Source organism: Triturus cristatus, chromosome 3_1 (assembly GCF_964204655.1).
Source record: "Triturus cristatus chromosome 3_1, aTriCri1.1, whole genome shotgun sequence".
Classification (NCBI taxonomy): domain Eukaryota; kingdom Metazoa; phylum Chordata; class Amphibia; order Caudata; family Salamandridae; genus Triturus; species Triturus cristatus.
Window position 1 is genome coordinate 1,046,491,218 of NC_140583.1, and position 15,953 is coordinate 1,046,507,170.

Sequence of the window (15,953 nt, forward strand, 5' to 3'; positions counted from 1 at the left end):
CAAGCTGCCGGTAATGGCCAGAGTGACGTTGTCCAAGATGGTGATATTGCCAAGACTCTTGTTTTTCTTTGTTAACCTGCCAGTAGTGATCCCGAAAAGCTGGTTTAAGACCCTAGAAACATTATTGAGAGACTTGGTGTGGGATGGGGAACATAATAGGGTATCCTTACAAACACTGCGACTGCCACTTTCCAGTGGAGGGCTGGGTGCTCCTGACTTTGAAGCCTACTATTTGGCGGCACAGCTTCAGTGGATGGCCAGATGGCTGGATGGAAGGGGACTTGAGACTCTATCACTTCCAGATAGCACTGCACAAGGGGCTTTGTTCCCTAGAATGCTCAGCCCTTGCCAGAAGATCAAACACATGGGGATACTACTTTCAGTGGCGGTAACGTGTTGGGATCGATGCACGGCGAGAACTAGAGATGCACCGCTTTACACACCAAATTTACCACTCACGGGACTACCACAAGCAGAGATGGGCCCCCTCTTACACAGCGCCAATTACAGAGTTGGGAGGAGGCAGGAGTGCTATTGATCGGGGATTGCTATCGGGATTGCGAACTGCTCCCTTTAAATGAGTTTCTAGAATACCATGACTTGCCCCCCGGACAGTTTCGGAATTATCATAAGATACGGGGGCCTTGATAGTGCTATGGGGAGTTGACACGAAAGAACCTCCCACTCATATGGCCTTCCAGGCGATGGTGCCTTTGGGCTCGGCAGGACACCTGGTAAAATGGTTGTACCTGGCCATAACTGAAATGACCCATCGGCCTTTGCTCAGACTACAAGAGAGATGGGAGGGCACACTGACTAGGCAGCTGACTGAGAGCGAGTGGAAGAAGGTCATGGAAAGCCCCACAAAAGTGTCCAGGAGTGCCGTCTTTAAACTCATACAATTCAACATACTCCATAGAACCTACCTCACCCCTCATGGGCTGAACGTAGTATACGGCAGAGAAGACCACGCCTGCGCCAGATGCTCGCAAATAGACTCTGACTTTGATCATATGATACAGGCTTGTCCTGGACTCAGAAATTACTGGACCAATATTGTAGATACCGTAAATGAGGTTTTGACTTGTAAACTGACATGCTCCACGGAGATGTGCCTTCTGGGCTTTTTCCCCGAGACCGAAATCCAAAAGAATGGGTCGTAGGTTTGTAGACCTGGCTTTCCTCCTGGCTAAAAGGAGAATAGCGCTCAGATGGAAGGCAAAGACGATCCCTTTAATAGTAGACTGGGAAAATGATGTTTCCTGTTGGGCCAGGGCAGAGGAAAAAGCTCTGATCCGGGTGGATAAGATCACGAAACGGCGCAAACCCCTGGCGGAACCATGGTCTGACGTACTGAGAGCTTGGGACACACGTGATACACCTGACTGAGGCTCACAGAGGAGCTCATCGGAGTCTGAGGGTATAGAAGAGATACGTGCCCACTAAATTCACAAGGGTTATTGCAGAACCCCTGTGATACTCTGGGATCCTGGGAAGAGGGTAAGCTTAGCCCCAGGGCGCCACAGCACCTGGATGACACCGTCGTTTTCTTCGGTTTATTTGGTACTGGTCCTTGCCCCAACATTCTGTGGGCCCTCATTGCTTTCAACCTCTCTTCTCCCCCCTTGGGGCCCCCGGCCCGATAGAAGAACCAGTCGAGCAGTTTCAGACATACCGATTGACAGAGGACCCCTGGTGGATTTAAATAAGTTTTAGTTGAGTGTCTAAATTGTGTTTTAGATGCACTGAGTTTGTTTTTTCTTCTTCTCCCTATTTCTTATTGAGTTACTGTAAGGCAGCTATATGAACATTGTTCAGAGCAAGTAAATATTGGACAATCAAGGCTGACAGCAGACCTAGATACTCCATAAAAAGCACCCCGCTGCAGCAGAGAATTAATAAGCATTAGTGAAAACCTGGAGGATAACTAACACCACACTGGAGAGAAACACAGGGAAACATGATGTTGAAACCACTACTGTTTAATTTGTACTTATATATGTAATTGAGATTGATATCTGACATGGTTTTAAGAATTGTATTAGTACTGTGGTTTTGAGCTTACATTGATTGTATTGAAGACAATATCATAAATGCCAATGAAACAGATATTTAAAAAATATATATATTTGCTGTAAAAAACACAAAATCAATCTTTTTGGCCCCTGGGACCCCCACATTCGGCCTAGGGGAAGTACGGTATCCCTACCCTGCCCCCTTATATATTTGTTTACCTTTTTATCTCAACCGAGTCCCAAAATGGCTGCCGCCACCTCTTTAGTGATGTCTCTCATTGTTACCCTTGTGCCATATGTTAGGCATACAGGATTGGTCCTGTGTAAGATACCATCAGTACATCTGCCCATATTACGTGGTAGAACTTAATATGCACTGTAGCAGAAGGCTGGAAATTGTGTTAACGGCAGCCAAAATATCTGTATACTAGCCACTGGAGATTAGCATCTGTGCAGACATTAGAAGAATGGTGGAAAGAGATGTGATGGATTGTGTTTTGTGAAAAAATCATATGCATGGTAAATGATCAATTGAACGCATTCAACTTGGTATGGAATCCATATTTAGTAACTCAAAGAGTGATATTCATATGATCAATGCCTGCTGATGTCAGACAATGTGCACTTTTGCTTGGATGCACATCATCTCAGGAGAAGGATCACATATATAAGAAGATACTGGGGGAGGTTGATGGTGTAGGATCTGAACCAAGATTGAGGTTACTTACTCAGCAATTTAGCGAAATGTCTAGATTCTATAATGCAGATTGTTGATTCTAATATCTATCTTATAACGATGAAGATCTGTTGCATAGCTTGATATGAGGCTATGCAGCCCTATTTAAATGTTAAAAGATGTGACGTCTTGAAGAATGTATCTTGTTGCTTGAGACTTATTATACTGGTCTGAGTATTATATGGATAAAGTTTCTTAGAATGAACCTGCAGCTACATATGTTATATTATGCATAACGGCAAATAATAATTTATGCAAAATAATATTTTTTAAAACTTTGAAATTCATCTGGCAAAGCAGTCAAGCCAGATTAGTTTATAAAGTTCTGTGTGTGGGGGGAAGGGGGGTTCTTTGCAGTTTCATTAAGCGCAAACTCGACCCGCAGTTATTGGAGCACTTTACATGAGCACCAGCTACATTACATAAGGGCACCAGTTACATAACATAACATAAGGACACATTTGTAGGCATGGGGGAGATTAAGTGATATTGAGCCAGCGCTGATTAACCATCACTGTCTGTCACACCACATCCTCTATACTACAGTAACTGGTTCTTCCAGATTTCTAAAAATATTACAGGGCAGCCCAGCTACACATTTTCTCAGATTTCCAATAAACCATGGGCGCAACAGGATTATGCAGTGGTAGGGATAACTGTTTGGGACCTGGCGTGAAAGCCTAAGTAGAACAGGCCCCCAGAAGTATGTATCAGCACCCCAGCACTCAAGTACTACACTAACAGTCTGGGACACCTTAACAAAGCATTTAACCCTAACTACATTTCCCACACCACACGCCCCTTTCCATTTTAACCTTGCCTTTACACCAGCTCTGAACCCATGCCTTTTGATAAATGGAAAAACTTCTGCATTATGTAACCTTTTGCTTGAGGTTTCACCCCTACCTTATGTATGCTTACCATGCTCCATCGACCAAGCAGTAGCAGCACGCCATCAATGCCTTTAGATGGGTTGTAGGTCACTATATTGTATGCAATATATCACATGAAAATATTGCATTCCCTACATCGGCCAACCCAATTAATTGTTAGACAAGTCTCTGATTACTATTTCCAACTCCACCTATATTTATCTATACTCAAGTATATGTGGCATTAAGAATACTAATTGTATATTTAACTTGTGATATAGTGGTGGCCAATGTAGTGGATATAATATTATTATAAGTTGACCTGGTCAACCTCAACAGTCACCTACAGTCCTTTAGTTGTGTACACATGACTGCTTTCTGCCAAACTTACCATACATTTAGTAGCTTTTAAAAACAAGCATTTGCAATGCAATAGGTCTCGCATTTTTTAGAGTTAGAGCTATTTGCGTTGTAATGTAAATGTTTTTAACTTAAGATCATTACAGCTTATTGAAAAGTTTGAATATGCAAAACAAAATCCTTCCTTTAGGAGCACGGGTTCTTTTTGCTCCTGTGATTCTTTGCCAATGATGTCATGGTTAGGCACAGGGTGTAGGGAGGTTTTGATCTGCATCCTCATTTTTCAGAAGAAATACTGTGAGCAATGAATGGGTGGGTTGAGTGGATGGACTGTGCTAGTCCCTCTTCTGTGTTTCGCATATATGGAGGGGCTAGAACTGCGATCTGACCTTTGAGCTTTTCTAAACAAACACTTCTGAAACTGGAATCATGATGGAGACATGCACTTTCCTTAAACTGCAGCAGTGATGTATGTATGTATTACCCACAGATGGACAAGGAGGCGATAAGAAGACCCTGGTGTTTAGAGCATATGGGTGCACAGGAAATCAGATCAAAAAGCATATTTACAGGAGCATATAATAAGAGCCATACTGGTTATGTGGTGGAACCAACTACATGGGATGATGGGACTGGAGGACACCTTACCTTGCTTTGAGGCAGTAGGAGACACACAAGGGAGCATAAGGCACTGATACTGCCCTTTAGCAGGGGCGGATAGGGAAAGAAAATGGTCTATAAAGTAGGCAAGTGGGCTAAAAGGAGTGTTTATTGTTCCAGCCGGTGAGGTGGTATGGAGTGTGTGGGGTAGAAAGAGACTTCTTTCACCCCCTACACAGTAGAACAGATACGCAGCATGATGACGGTTGTGCCTATAGACTGGTGGAGCTGCTCGCCCCACCTTAGGCAGCAAAGACTTTGCAGGATAGTTGAAGACTATGGTTCCTTCCTATGCAGGTAAATGGATGGGGTAGTAGGGCCCAGGACCTTGGAAAAGCTGGAGAACATGCTAGATGCATTTATACCGCGTTGGTGATTAAAAGTTAAGGTGCGCGGTTGCTTAAAGATAAAGCAAATAATCTAAAACTCTTACCAAGAATGTAGCATGACGGCCGGCCGTAAAGCGGGGAGGGAGTGTTTTTAAAAGAGAAAGTGCGGCGTCCCGCACTTACACCGTGCTGGCGATTAAAAGGTAAAGCATGCGGTAGCCTAAAGATAAAACAACTGATTTCAAACTTTTACCAAGCATGAAGCACGGCGGCCATAAAGCGGGCAGGGAGTGTCTTTAAAAGAGAAAGTATGGCATCTATTATTACGGTGCCGGTCTTGAGTCTGGGAAATAGGCCGGGTTGGTAAGCGGAAGAGCTTGTAGTGGCTGCAAATAAAACAAAACAAAGCTGCGTGGTCGCCATGTTTTGTGGATAAAGGACGGCGTGCTGCGCTCAACAGGGCATAGCGTGTGCATGAGTGCCGTGCAAAACAAAGGTGCATGGTCATTTAAAGCAACTAATGTAAAAGTGTCACCAAGAATGAAGCGCGGCGACTGGCTGTGAAGTGGCATAGCGTGCAGGAGTGCCACACCATCCAAAACAAAGGTGCGTTTTTGGTTAAAGCAACTAATTTAAAAGTGTTAGCGAGTATGAAGCACGGCGGCCTGCTGTGAAGCAGCATAGTATGTGCAGGAGTGCCGCACTGTGCAAAACTAAAGAAAGGTGCATGGCCGCTTAAAGAGAAACCAACTAATTTAAAAGTCTTACCTAGCATAAAGGGCAGAGGCTGGCAGAGAAGCGGGAAGGGGAGGGAGCATCTTTAAAAGATAAAGCGCAGCGTCCATGATCGTGCGTCACGGTGAGTCAGGAAAAACAGGGTGGGTTGGGAAGCAGGATAGCCTGTCGTGCCTGCAACAGCAGCTAGGAGAAAGTGATTTAAGAAAATAGAGCTAACAAACTGTAAATAAAACATACTGAGTAACAAGACATGTAACAGGGGCAGTTCTTATGGGAGGTTACAACAGGAGAAAATGAGGTACCAAGGAGAAACTACTAAACAAATTAACCAATGAAAAGAAACCATTTCCAAAAGACAGCCAAAGGAGCCAGTAAACTATATGGGTGGGAAAATTGATGGAGCTTGAAACCCATATTCTGAATACAACATGTCTTGAAGAGACAGTGCAAGCGCTGCCTAGGCGAGACCTAATAATGGAAGTAATGTTCGTCCAGCAGAATATTAATGCCTCCTTGAAAGCCAATTGCTTCCATCCTTCTTTTTATTTCATAATGCCCTTATTGCTGCCAATGGAACAAACCACATCCAAGGAATGGCATGTCTCTTGGATTGAAAAATACGCATGGAAATTTACAGGAAACATTACAATTTTCTTTAGTGCATCATTACTTTATTTATAAAAGGTCATTCAAATAAAGAGCTGGACCTTCCTTAAGCCATACCTAAAAATGTAATTGTGCGTGCAATAACGGAAGTAGAGAGACCATCGTCCAACACTCCACAGATAGTGGACTCGATATTTTTTAGGACTCATCTTTGTTTATGTTACTGTTGGTAGAGGAGAACTCTCTGTTTCATAACCATTGCTGTAGGATGATCATTGTCTTATTACGAAGCAGCCAATCACTGTTTGATAGTCAAGGAAGAGAAAGGATGGGCAAGATTTGAGGCAGGTTGAATGTGGTCTTCAGACATATCAACAAGGTTTGTCTGCATAACGTTGATTGGTTGCTCTATAATTCAAGTCCACGACGTTAATATGTGTTTCTAATAACCATATATTTCATTCTCAACCCATGCGGATTCTACGCTTCTCCCCACTCGGTCGCTGCACAGCTCATAGAGTTCATTGGTCACAAATCCGCTTTCTGTGCTCGTCAGAGTCACAAACCCGCTTTCCGAGGCATTGCCGGCCATGTTGTCATAGTCTCCTGAGAGGTCGTCAGGAGGGGAAAGGTCACCAGAAGTGGCACGGAAGGATGTATTTCTGATGTCCGGCCTGGTCCCGGCCAAGTCTGCCTCGTTCTGCTTCTTGATGACGTTGTACACCTCGAGATTTGGGCTGTTCGTCCTATGGGGGGACATCCAGAAGTTGTGCTCCTTCACGACAGGGTCCGTTCTTTCATGATGCCTTGAAAGAAGCAAACAGAATGTTATTGTGGGTGAAACGGGTGGAATATATTGGGAACGAAGTTCCCAATCTTATTTATTTTACACCAACAGTCCCAATACTTCTTGGTGTCTCACCCCCAAATTCGCTGACACCACCACCATTGCACTCATCATAGCTGTCATAGTTTTTGAATGCACTTCAACCTCTGGTTATTGTCGTTACACTGCTAAGTGGCAACAGTACAACACAAAGCACACTGTATGTTAATATATGTAGCGAATATGAACCTGACTCAGGATTACTATCTTTGACAAAGAAATCTGTTATTTCAAAAGTTTATGCATTATATTTAGGCTGTCTGGAATTCGGTTAAAACCGACTCTCCCCGACAGTACCCTACCGAATGAAAATCAGCTGACATAGTTTAAACCGAGTGTCACTGATTTTCATAGTTGTTGAGCTACTTGGCCACCTGCTGGCGCCAAAGCATTACAAACATTGGCCTGCCTGTGGTAGCCTGGCGCGGAGGTGTCAGGGGAAAACACTGCTTTTGCACATGGGGAGCCGAGGTGTGAATGGCCTAAGGGCCAGAGCAACACCAGGCCCCCTGCCTGGCTCACGTGGGGGGAGAGGACCTCTTGTTGTCTGCTGTCTGTCTTACTGCGGCCGGCCGCACCTGAGTACTTCACAGGTCTTTAAAAAGACCATTTACTTAACAAGGCTTTGTTGTTGTTCATAAAGGAGTGCGCGCCGGGGGGGGGGGGGGGGGGCGCGGCACTGGAGAGAGAGGCGGCACGCTCTAGTTTCTTTCTTGTTTTTTAACTGGGTTGTATATTTGCTATTATCTCCAAATTACGAGCGTCCATGACATATTCTGCCTATAAATAATGGAGACTGGAGAAGGAGTGTAGCAGTTGTAAAACATCCTTCAGAACAGTAGCCTCATTACCATGGAGTTAGAATACTATTTAAAGAGACACCGAATGTACAATGCTCGAATTCGGACTTCCACCCCTACCCCCCACCCCCCCCGCCCCACACAACAGGATCGGCTGCTTCATCTCCGGTCTCGCTGACAAACTACCAAGTTAAATGTCTAAAAAATCTTGGCAAGACTATCTGAAATGTTGACAAGTGCGAACAAGTGCAAACTGACTTTTAATGCATCCGTTTTTCAAGCAACGCATTCCCCGCAGTTATGTAATTACACAGTTTTTTTCCTCAGTGCAATTAATTTCTCTTCTCCTATTGACAGGCTGACCTCGAGTCATAAAACCATTTGCTTGCACCCTCTTGGCCGTGATTGTGTAAATGATGTGAACACTATAAGTATTCACGTTCCTAGCTCGGTGGTTGAAATAATACCTGGGCTGTTTAGCTTGGTGAGTTTAAAAAAACACAGCTATCTGATCACCCTGCACTGTACATTCCCGGCATACGCATTTATTCAACCCCCTGAAAAAATACAGATGTCTCACGAGCCACACTCGAACCCTGTGTAAACAGTGACCTGTGGGCAGGGGGAGTGTGGCTTGTACCGTGCACAGAAAGCACAAGGCGAGGGGAGCACAGCCATACTAGGTTGTAGCGCCTATCCTTCAAAACGAATGGGGAGATACCTCGCGGGTTCAGCGTTCAGAGCTTTACTATTGATACCAGCACAGGATCAACAGGTGCATTCTTGAGCACCTCAGCAAGTTGAGAGCTGCTTCCAGAGAAATGTGGTGACAAAGAGGTGTGAATTGCTGCAGGGCCAACCTAACTATTGCGTCGAGTAATGTTATTTATAAAGGGCAAGAAGACAATTCAGTGTGTTTTTTGCGCACACATATAGTTCTTTTTTGTTAATATTGTTATAGCAGAATGCTTGTGAAAAGCAGCTTCTTTGGAGGAAATTGGTTTTACCTTTGACCTTTTTTAGGGTTTATGGTCTTGGATAAGTGTTATGTTCTTTGTGTAGTGGTTGTGCAGCTTTTAAGAGTCTGCGGTGCATTATTTCTGTGGGAATTACACTTCTACTATGCCGAACCGTAGAAAATACTTCACAACTCCCACCCTCTTTTGGAGGGAATCCCCCTTCTTGGATTCATTTTCACCGTCCAAAACGAGCAAAATGCCGCCCATCAATTTCATTGACCTCACCTGACCTGGTAACCTTCCGCACATTACCTAAATGTGTCCATCCTCCATGATTTCAGTGTGCTCACCCTCTAAAACGAGTCTTTCGAGTCTAAGGGCGAAGAGGTGTGTGGAGGTAGACAAAAGTAATAGAGTGGTGAGGGTGTACAACTGCGCAGCAGGTGCCAAAGGTAATTCCACGAGAATTGTGCAAATCTAGCTGCTTTCATTTTATTGCTGTAGAAGTAACGATCTATGAGGAAGTATACACAGTTCAAAACTCTCTTTATAATCCTACAAACATCTACATGTTCTCCATGCATCTCTGCATTAACTGTTAACAAATATGGTAATACAATGCCTCTTCCTCCCCAGCATACTGTTCCCTTCCCAAGCCTTCCACGTGTTGCTGGAGTCCACAACACACGCCACCCAGCACATGATGCACCTAACAGTACTTTATTGCATTTCAGCACTTGCTACACAATCCTGTTGGAGAGCAGGCAAAAGAGCAAAAGCTACCATCACTGTTGGACAAAAAAAGTCAAGTGCAACAACAAAGCTCCAAATATTTATTATTTTTTTGTTGCTAGAGGAAGTCTTTTACCTAACCCCATTTTTTTGACTTGCATATGCCCCTTCGGCCACACTGCAATTTCATAATCGGATTTAAAAAAATTCTCTACGTATATTTATTGACAAACACTAGCTGAGTGACCAATTCACGCTTTCCTTTAAACAAGCATTTGCATTTTCAATGCAATAGGTCTTGCATTTACGCAAGTTTGATTTATTGACATTGCAAATAACAATGCCTTTTATTTTTGTTTTTGTTTTTAAAACATAAATAAAAGGCTTTGTCATTTACAATGCCAATAGCTTAAACTCGCATACATGCAAGACCTATTGCATTGCAAATGCTTGTTAAATCTGAGCTGCAGAATCAAAGGACAATGGAAATTTTTTAATGACTGTATTAAGCTTCTGAAATGTAGAGCAGTATACAATTTCTTAAGAAAAATGGAAAAATCAATCATTAAAGCAAAGAATTCCATAAACACAGGCAAAACACTGTTTCAGTTCTTTCTTATAGCGCGAAAATGAGTAAACACTGAAAAGCACTGTTTTTTTGAGGTATGGAAATCACTGGAAAACACTGAAAAAACACCACCAGAATTTACCAAAAATAGAAACTGAAAACAGGAAAGCCTAATTATATTGCATTCTCAAATATTTGTCCTAGTCCCAAACAAAACATCAAGGGTCGCATTATGTAACCATGTGTAAAGTTCTACTAGCTAGTGAGCGGGATGACCTTCGGGAAGAATGTAGTCCCCATCATGCAAATCCAGGATGTGACAAGTAAGGGCAACCGTGAGCCCAAATCTCCCAGCCAGTGGAAGCCCCCGCCGAGCTCGCACATGATGGGGGATACTGCACAGTGCCGAGCCAGTAAACGCAGGTGGGGCTCACTGGCGATCTTTTTTTCCATTTTCCTCTTCAGACTTTAACCCAAAGCAAGAGAGAGAAAAACACGAAAGAGGAAAAGAGGAGGAGGAGAATGATGTAAAGACAGTGACAAGGGGAGAAGGCAGGGATAAACAAGCATTGAAAATGCAATAGGTTTCGCATTTGATTAAGTTAAAACCATTTGCTTTGCTAATGGTATTGTATAGCTAAGCAAATGGCTTTAACTTAATAAAAGGCGAGACCTATTGCATTTTTAATGCTTGTTTCCTCTCCAGTGCTGACAGTCAAACGAGCTGTGGTGTGATTAATACACATTCTACCTCTGTTCTACACACTTAAGAATACCAATGTAATTAGTATGCCATGCTTTGTGCTGGCATGGCCTCATACTATGGCTATGAGCAGACTAGAATCTGTCACAGGGACATACAGTGCTTCCAGTTCTAGGTTTTCATTTAACAACCTGGAGGCGTCTGGGAGTTGTAATCTTGTTGCATTTCAGTGGAGGCAATATGACCAATGCTCTTGATGCTTTGTAAAAGAGAACAGCTCTGCAGAACCGGAAGCCTGGTGCAGCAAATAACGTGGCCTTCTCTGGGAGCCCTGCAGCTATAGGTGCCATATAGCAACCTACAGGATACCAGTTAAAGTAAACTGAGCGAGTTGGTATATTTTTTTTAAATAAATGCTTGTTGATGTGCAGAGGGAGTAACGTCGGACGCCCTCTCCCAGTGCACAGCCAAAAAGTATATTTCAAAGGCAGCGTATTTATACAAGCATTGGCATAGCCAATAGCTCTGGCCTTCAGAACCGTATAAGTATTTAGTTATGCAGTACAATATCCTTGGTGCAACAACATCAATTGTTGCATGGCTAAACACTTATAAGGTCCCAAAGGCGAGACCTATTGGCTATGCCAATGCTTGTTTGTATTTCCCTCCAGCAATAGTCTCTCGCTTTCTTCCATCCTCACTGCGGTATCTATGAAATCTTACTGGCTCGCAGCCCTTTTCCCCTCTTGCACTCTCACACCCTCTATCTCTTTCTTCTAACCTCCTTAAAACAGTCTTTCTCTTATACCTTCTCCTTCCTCCTCCACTATTCCCTACTTTATCGCAGCTAAAATATAGCGCTAAATGCTGATTTTCTAATTCACAAGAATTTCCATATTTTTTTTTTAATTACCAAGTTAAAAGCTAAAGTGCAGTTGCTACAGAGGTCTCGCATTTGCGAGAATTTGAGCTATAGGCATTGTAAATGACAATGCCTTTTATTTATGTGTTTACAAAACCAGCAAGTGGTGCTTCCATAGTGCTTGGAGGTTTTGTAAACACATACATAAAAGGCATTGTCATTTACAATGCCAATAGCTCCAAATTGGAAATGCTTGTCTACGCTTGGCATCGGAATGATTGGATTTCATATTTGTATTGGACACAGTGTTCTGTTCCAATTGAGCTCGAGAAAGAAGTGAGCACTTAGCTGTTAAAGGGGAGATCAGAGGAGAGGCATCCGTCCAGAGGCAGATTTCACAATGTGGATAGGAAACCCCGGACACGAGTCCCAGTTTTCTCACGAGACCAAAATATGTGTGGTCTTGGGCAAATCATTTAACTTCACACTGCCTCATTTTCTCTCAACGACCAGTTTGAGAACACTGTGAAACTGATTGTTTTAATGAGTGCTATACAATAACGCCACAACTGCACAGTGTAATAAATAATACGAGTGCTTCCTGTGTAACAATACCATTAACCTTATATAGCGCACACGGCAAAACTGATAACGTCAAAGGCCGCCTGATGAGAATGTCGACAGCGCAAAGAGGTATACAACAATGCTTCTAAGCATAGCAAAGATTATTTTCAAATAACATCATACATACTTAAGTTTAAACAATAACGTACGTTAAGAATTTCAATTTTTCTTTATTTAAAAAATGTATATTTTTACACAATGTTTTTGGTGTGATTTACAAGCCACATCTTGCAAGGCAAGGACTCGGCTCGTCCTACATACCCGAGAGGGTCTCAAGGCGCTGGGGGGGGGGGGGGGTGCTACTGGTCGAAGAGCCAGGTCTTGAGGAGTCTTCTGAAGGCCAGGAGGTCCTGGGTCTGTCGTAGGATGGTGGGGAGAGTGTTCCAGGTCTTGGCGGCGAGGTAGGAGAAAGATCTGCCACCGGATGCGAGGGACTGTGGCGAGGGCGAGGTTGGCTGAGCGGAGGCTTCGGGTGGGGGTGTGGAAGCTGAGTCGGTTGTTGAGGTAGGTGGGTCCGGTGTTGTGCAGTGCTTTGTGTGCGTGGATCAGGAGCTTGAAGGTGATCCTTTTGTTGACGGGGAGCCAGTGCAGGCCTCTCAGGTGGAGTGTGATGTGGCTGCAGCGGGGGACGTCGAGGATGAGTCGGGCCGAGGCGTTCTGGATGCGTTGGAGTCGTCTCAGGAGCTTGTTTGTAGTTTCTGAGTAGAGGGCGTTCCCGTAGTCGAGTCTGTTGGTGATGAGGGCCTGGGTAATGGTTTTTCTCGTGTCGAGGGGGATCCATTTGAAGATCCTGCGGAGCATACGGAGGGTGTTGAAGCAGGACGCGGAGACGGCGTTGACTTGCCTGGTCATGGAGAGAGTGGAGTTGAGGATGACCCCCAAGAAACAGTTGATTGTTTTCCGTAGGTGGGGCACGATGGTTGCGCTGGCTTTGTTGAAGACGTGGTGAGGGCAGGGGTCCGATAGGGATCCGGAGTGGATGGAGTTCATGGTTTTGATGGTGTCTTCGTCGCTGACGATGGACCAGACGGTCAGGCGACTGGTGCGAGTGGTAGTCGCAGGGGTGGTGGATTCAGTGGTTGGTGTGAGGGGGTCGGAGTTGAAGCTGTCGTGGATGTCAGTGATCTTGCGGTGGAAGAAGGTGGCCAAGGAGTCGCACAGGTCTTGAGATGGCGGGATGTCGTTGGTGTTGGAGCTGGGGTTGGAGAGTTCTTTCACGATGCTGAAGAGCTCTTTGGTGTTGTGTGCGTTGTTGTCTAGGCGGTCCTTGAAGGCGGTCTTCTTGGCGGTCCTGATGAGTTGGTGGTGTCTGTGGGTGGCGCTCTTGAGGGCTGTGTGGTTGTCTGGTGTTCGGTCGTGGAGCCATTTCTTCTACAGCTTCCGACAGGTGTGCTTGGAGATCCGGAGGTCCTCGGTGAACCAGGCGGCTTTCTTGTTGGTGTGGTTGGTTGTAGAGGTCTTGAGAGGGGCAAGGGTGTTGGTGCAGTCGTTGATCCACTGTGTGAGGTTGGTCACGGCGGTGTCTGGGTCGGTGGGGTCGGTGGGCGGTCTCAGGGCGAGGGCGGTAGTCAGTTGGTCCTCGGTGACCTTGCCCCAGCAGCGGCGTGGTAGATGTTGGGTGCGGTGGTGTGTGGTGGGTTTTCTGAAGGTGAAGTGGACGCATCTGTGGTCGGTCCACTCTTAAAGGCGGGAGGGCTGGTGCAAGGATGGTCAGTTGCATGACTAGACTATTTATTTTAGCAAGACCTCCGAGCTCTTCCATCTCTGCCAGTCCATGTTCATTCCGCATTTTGTATTTACTGAAACATGGCACCTCTTCTTGAGTTTTCGCTAACATGTCTGCTAGTACTGCTTACTCAGAAGTCAGGATTTGGCTTTTCGTCGAGTCAAGGTATGGGTTTTGTATTTTCTGACTAGGCACAAACATTGGCTGGTTTCACACAGTCACAAGTCGGATTTCGTTTTTAGGTGCATTCCACAGACAAACACATGCAATTGGTTAAAAAAAAAGTGCATCAAGCATATAATAAACCTACTGTCTCCCGCTGCCGGTAAGAGATCCAATTCCGCAGAGCGTTGATAAAAGGAGACAGGGTGGCAACAATCAGCGAGTGACATGCCTTCAGTGCAATCATTGCACTGCCTTTGGCATAATTTGTGACGCAAAACGACGCGCACAAATCAAAAGTTAAGGCGGAGCTGGGACGAGGCTTCTGGAATCATATTGATTCCAAAAAGCCTCTGCATGGCAGACAGCGCATGCGCTGCTTTCGCCAGGCCGAGACCTAAAAAAGAACATGCCAGAGCGAGACAGAGCGGGAGTGTAGGGTGGTGGAAGAAAGAGGCATGGGGTGGAATCAACGCTACACAGCCTTGGTATTTAGCAGTCACGACATTCATAAGCACCAGCCGTGGGCTTCTGAGAAAAACGTTGTGCGGCAGTACTTATGATTTTACATATTAAACACTGGTACTAACTATTAAAGGTTGTGCCAATGCTGATTCACTCTTGCCCCTTGCATCTACTGGCAGATTTGGTGGTATGAAATGGCCATATAGTGATATAGTTGACAAGCTGGCCAGAAGTGTGCTGATATCCTTAGCAGGTTAACTGGAGGCTACATAGTGGGGTGGGGCCATTCACAGCAGATTACATCCAGCATTTGAGAGTGGGCCACATAGGTCACACACGCTCAACCTTTGAGATGACATCACTCAGCTAACTTCTTTCCAGCAAAGTTCATTGTGTATCAGAATGCTCCATACAGAAATATTGTTTGTTCAAAAACGTCGTCTCTTTGGGTGTAGATTTTCTATTTTAAACCCTGTGGGCAATATTCTTGTAGACGATATTTAGGAAATGATATGTATATCAAGAGATATTCTGACAACAGAATTCTGGTACCATACCGCAGAGACAGACATGCCCGTTTCACCTGTGGACCACTGGTATAAAGTAACTGAGTGAGAAGTGGAATAGCCACAAGCCACTATCTTTCACCTGCACGAATGAGAAGGAACAATATGGAACTGGTCTTAGTCCAAGCATTAAAACAAAACCAGACTCTGGGCATTATTTAGAACTCAGCGGATGGAATATTCTGTCACAAACATGACGGATATCCTGTTCACTGTATTTCGATCTCCATAGGATATAATGGGATCGTAATACGGCAGACAGGAAACAGCCTTTACTACGCAACCGTTACAACGCATGCCATCACATCGCATGGCATTGCAAGGAAAAAGGTGTGCAGCAGTGGGTAGAAGGTGTTGGATTTAACTCCAACACTTTCCCTACTGTTGCACACACTGGAGTTGGAATAGAAAATTAATCTATTCCAATTTCCAGCGCTCACCCGACTGAAAATCGACGTAAAAGTTGGCATTGCAACGGCATGAGATGTAACGGCATGTGTTGTAACGTCACATATTCATGGCAGACTGGATCTCTATGACAGTTGTGACGGAGTATTCCCCTCCCCCAAGATTAAATGAGGCCC

At 44.7% G+C, this 15,953-nt stretch overlaps 1 protein-coding gene across 3 annotated transcripts in view; it reads right to left on the bottom strand.

Moving 5' to 3' along the window:
- Window positions 1-1,964: 1,964 nt before the first annotated feature.
- LAYN (layilin) overlaps window positions 1,965-15,953 on the bottom strand; it is an 88,379-nt gene continuing 74,390 nt past the window's right edge. For all 3 annotated transcript variants that reach the window (XM_085645809.1, XM_085645808.1, XM_085645807.1), the window contains one exon: window positions 1,965-7,122. In XM_085645809.1, coding sequence (XP_085501935.1) covers window positions 6,759-7,122 — 364 coding nt within the window. In that variant the 3' untranslated portion in view covers window positions 1,965-6,758. The remainder of the gene's footprint in view (window positions 7,123-15,953) is intronic.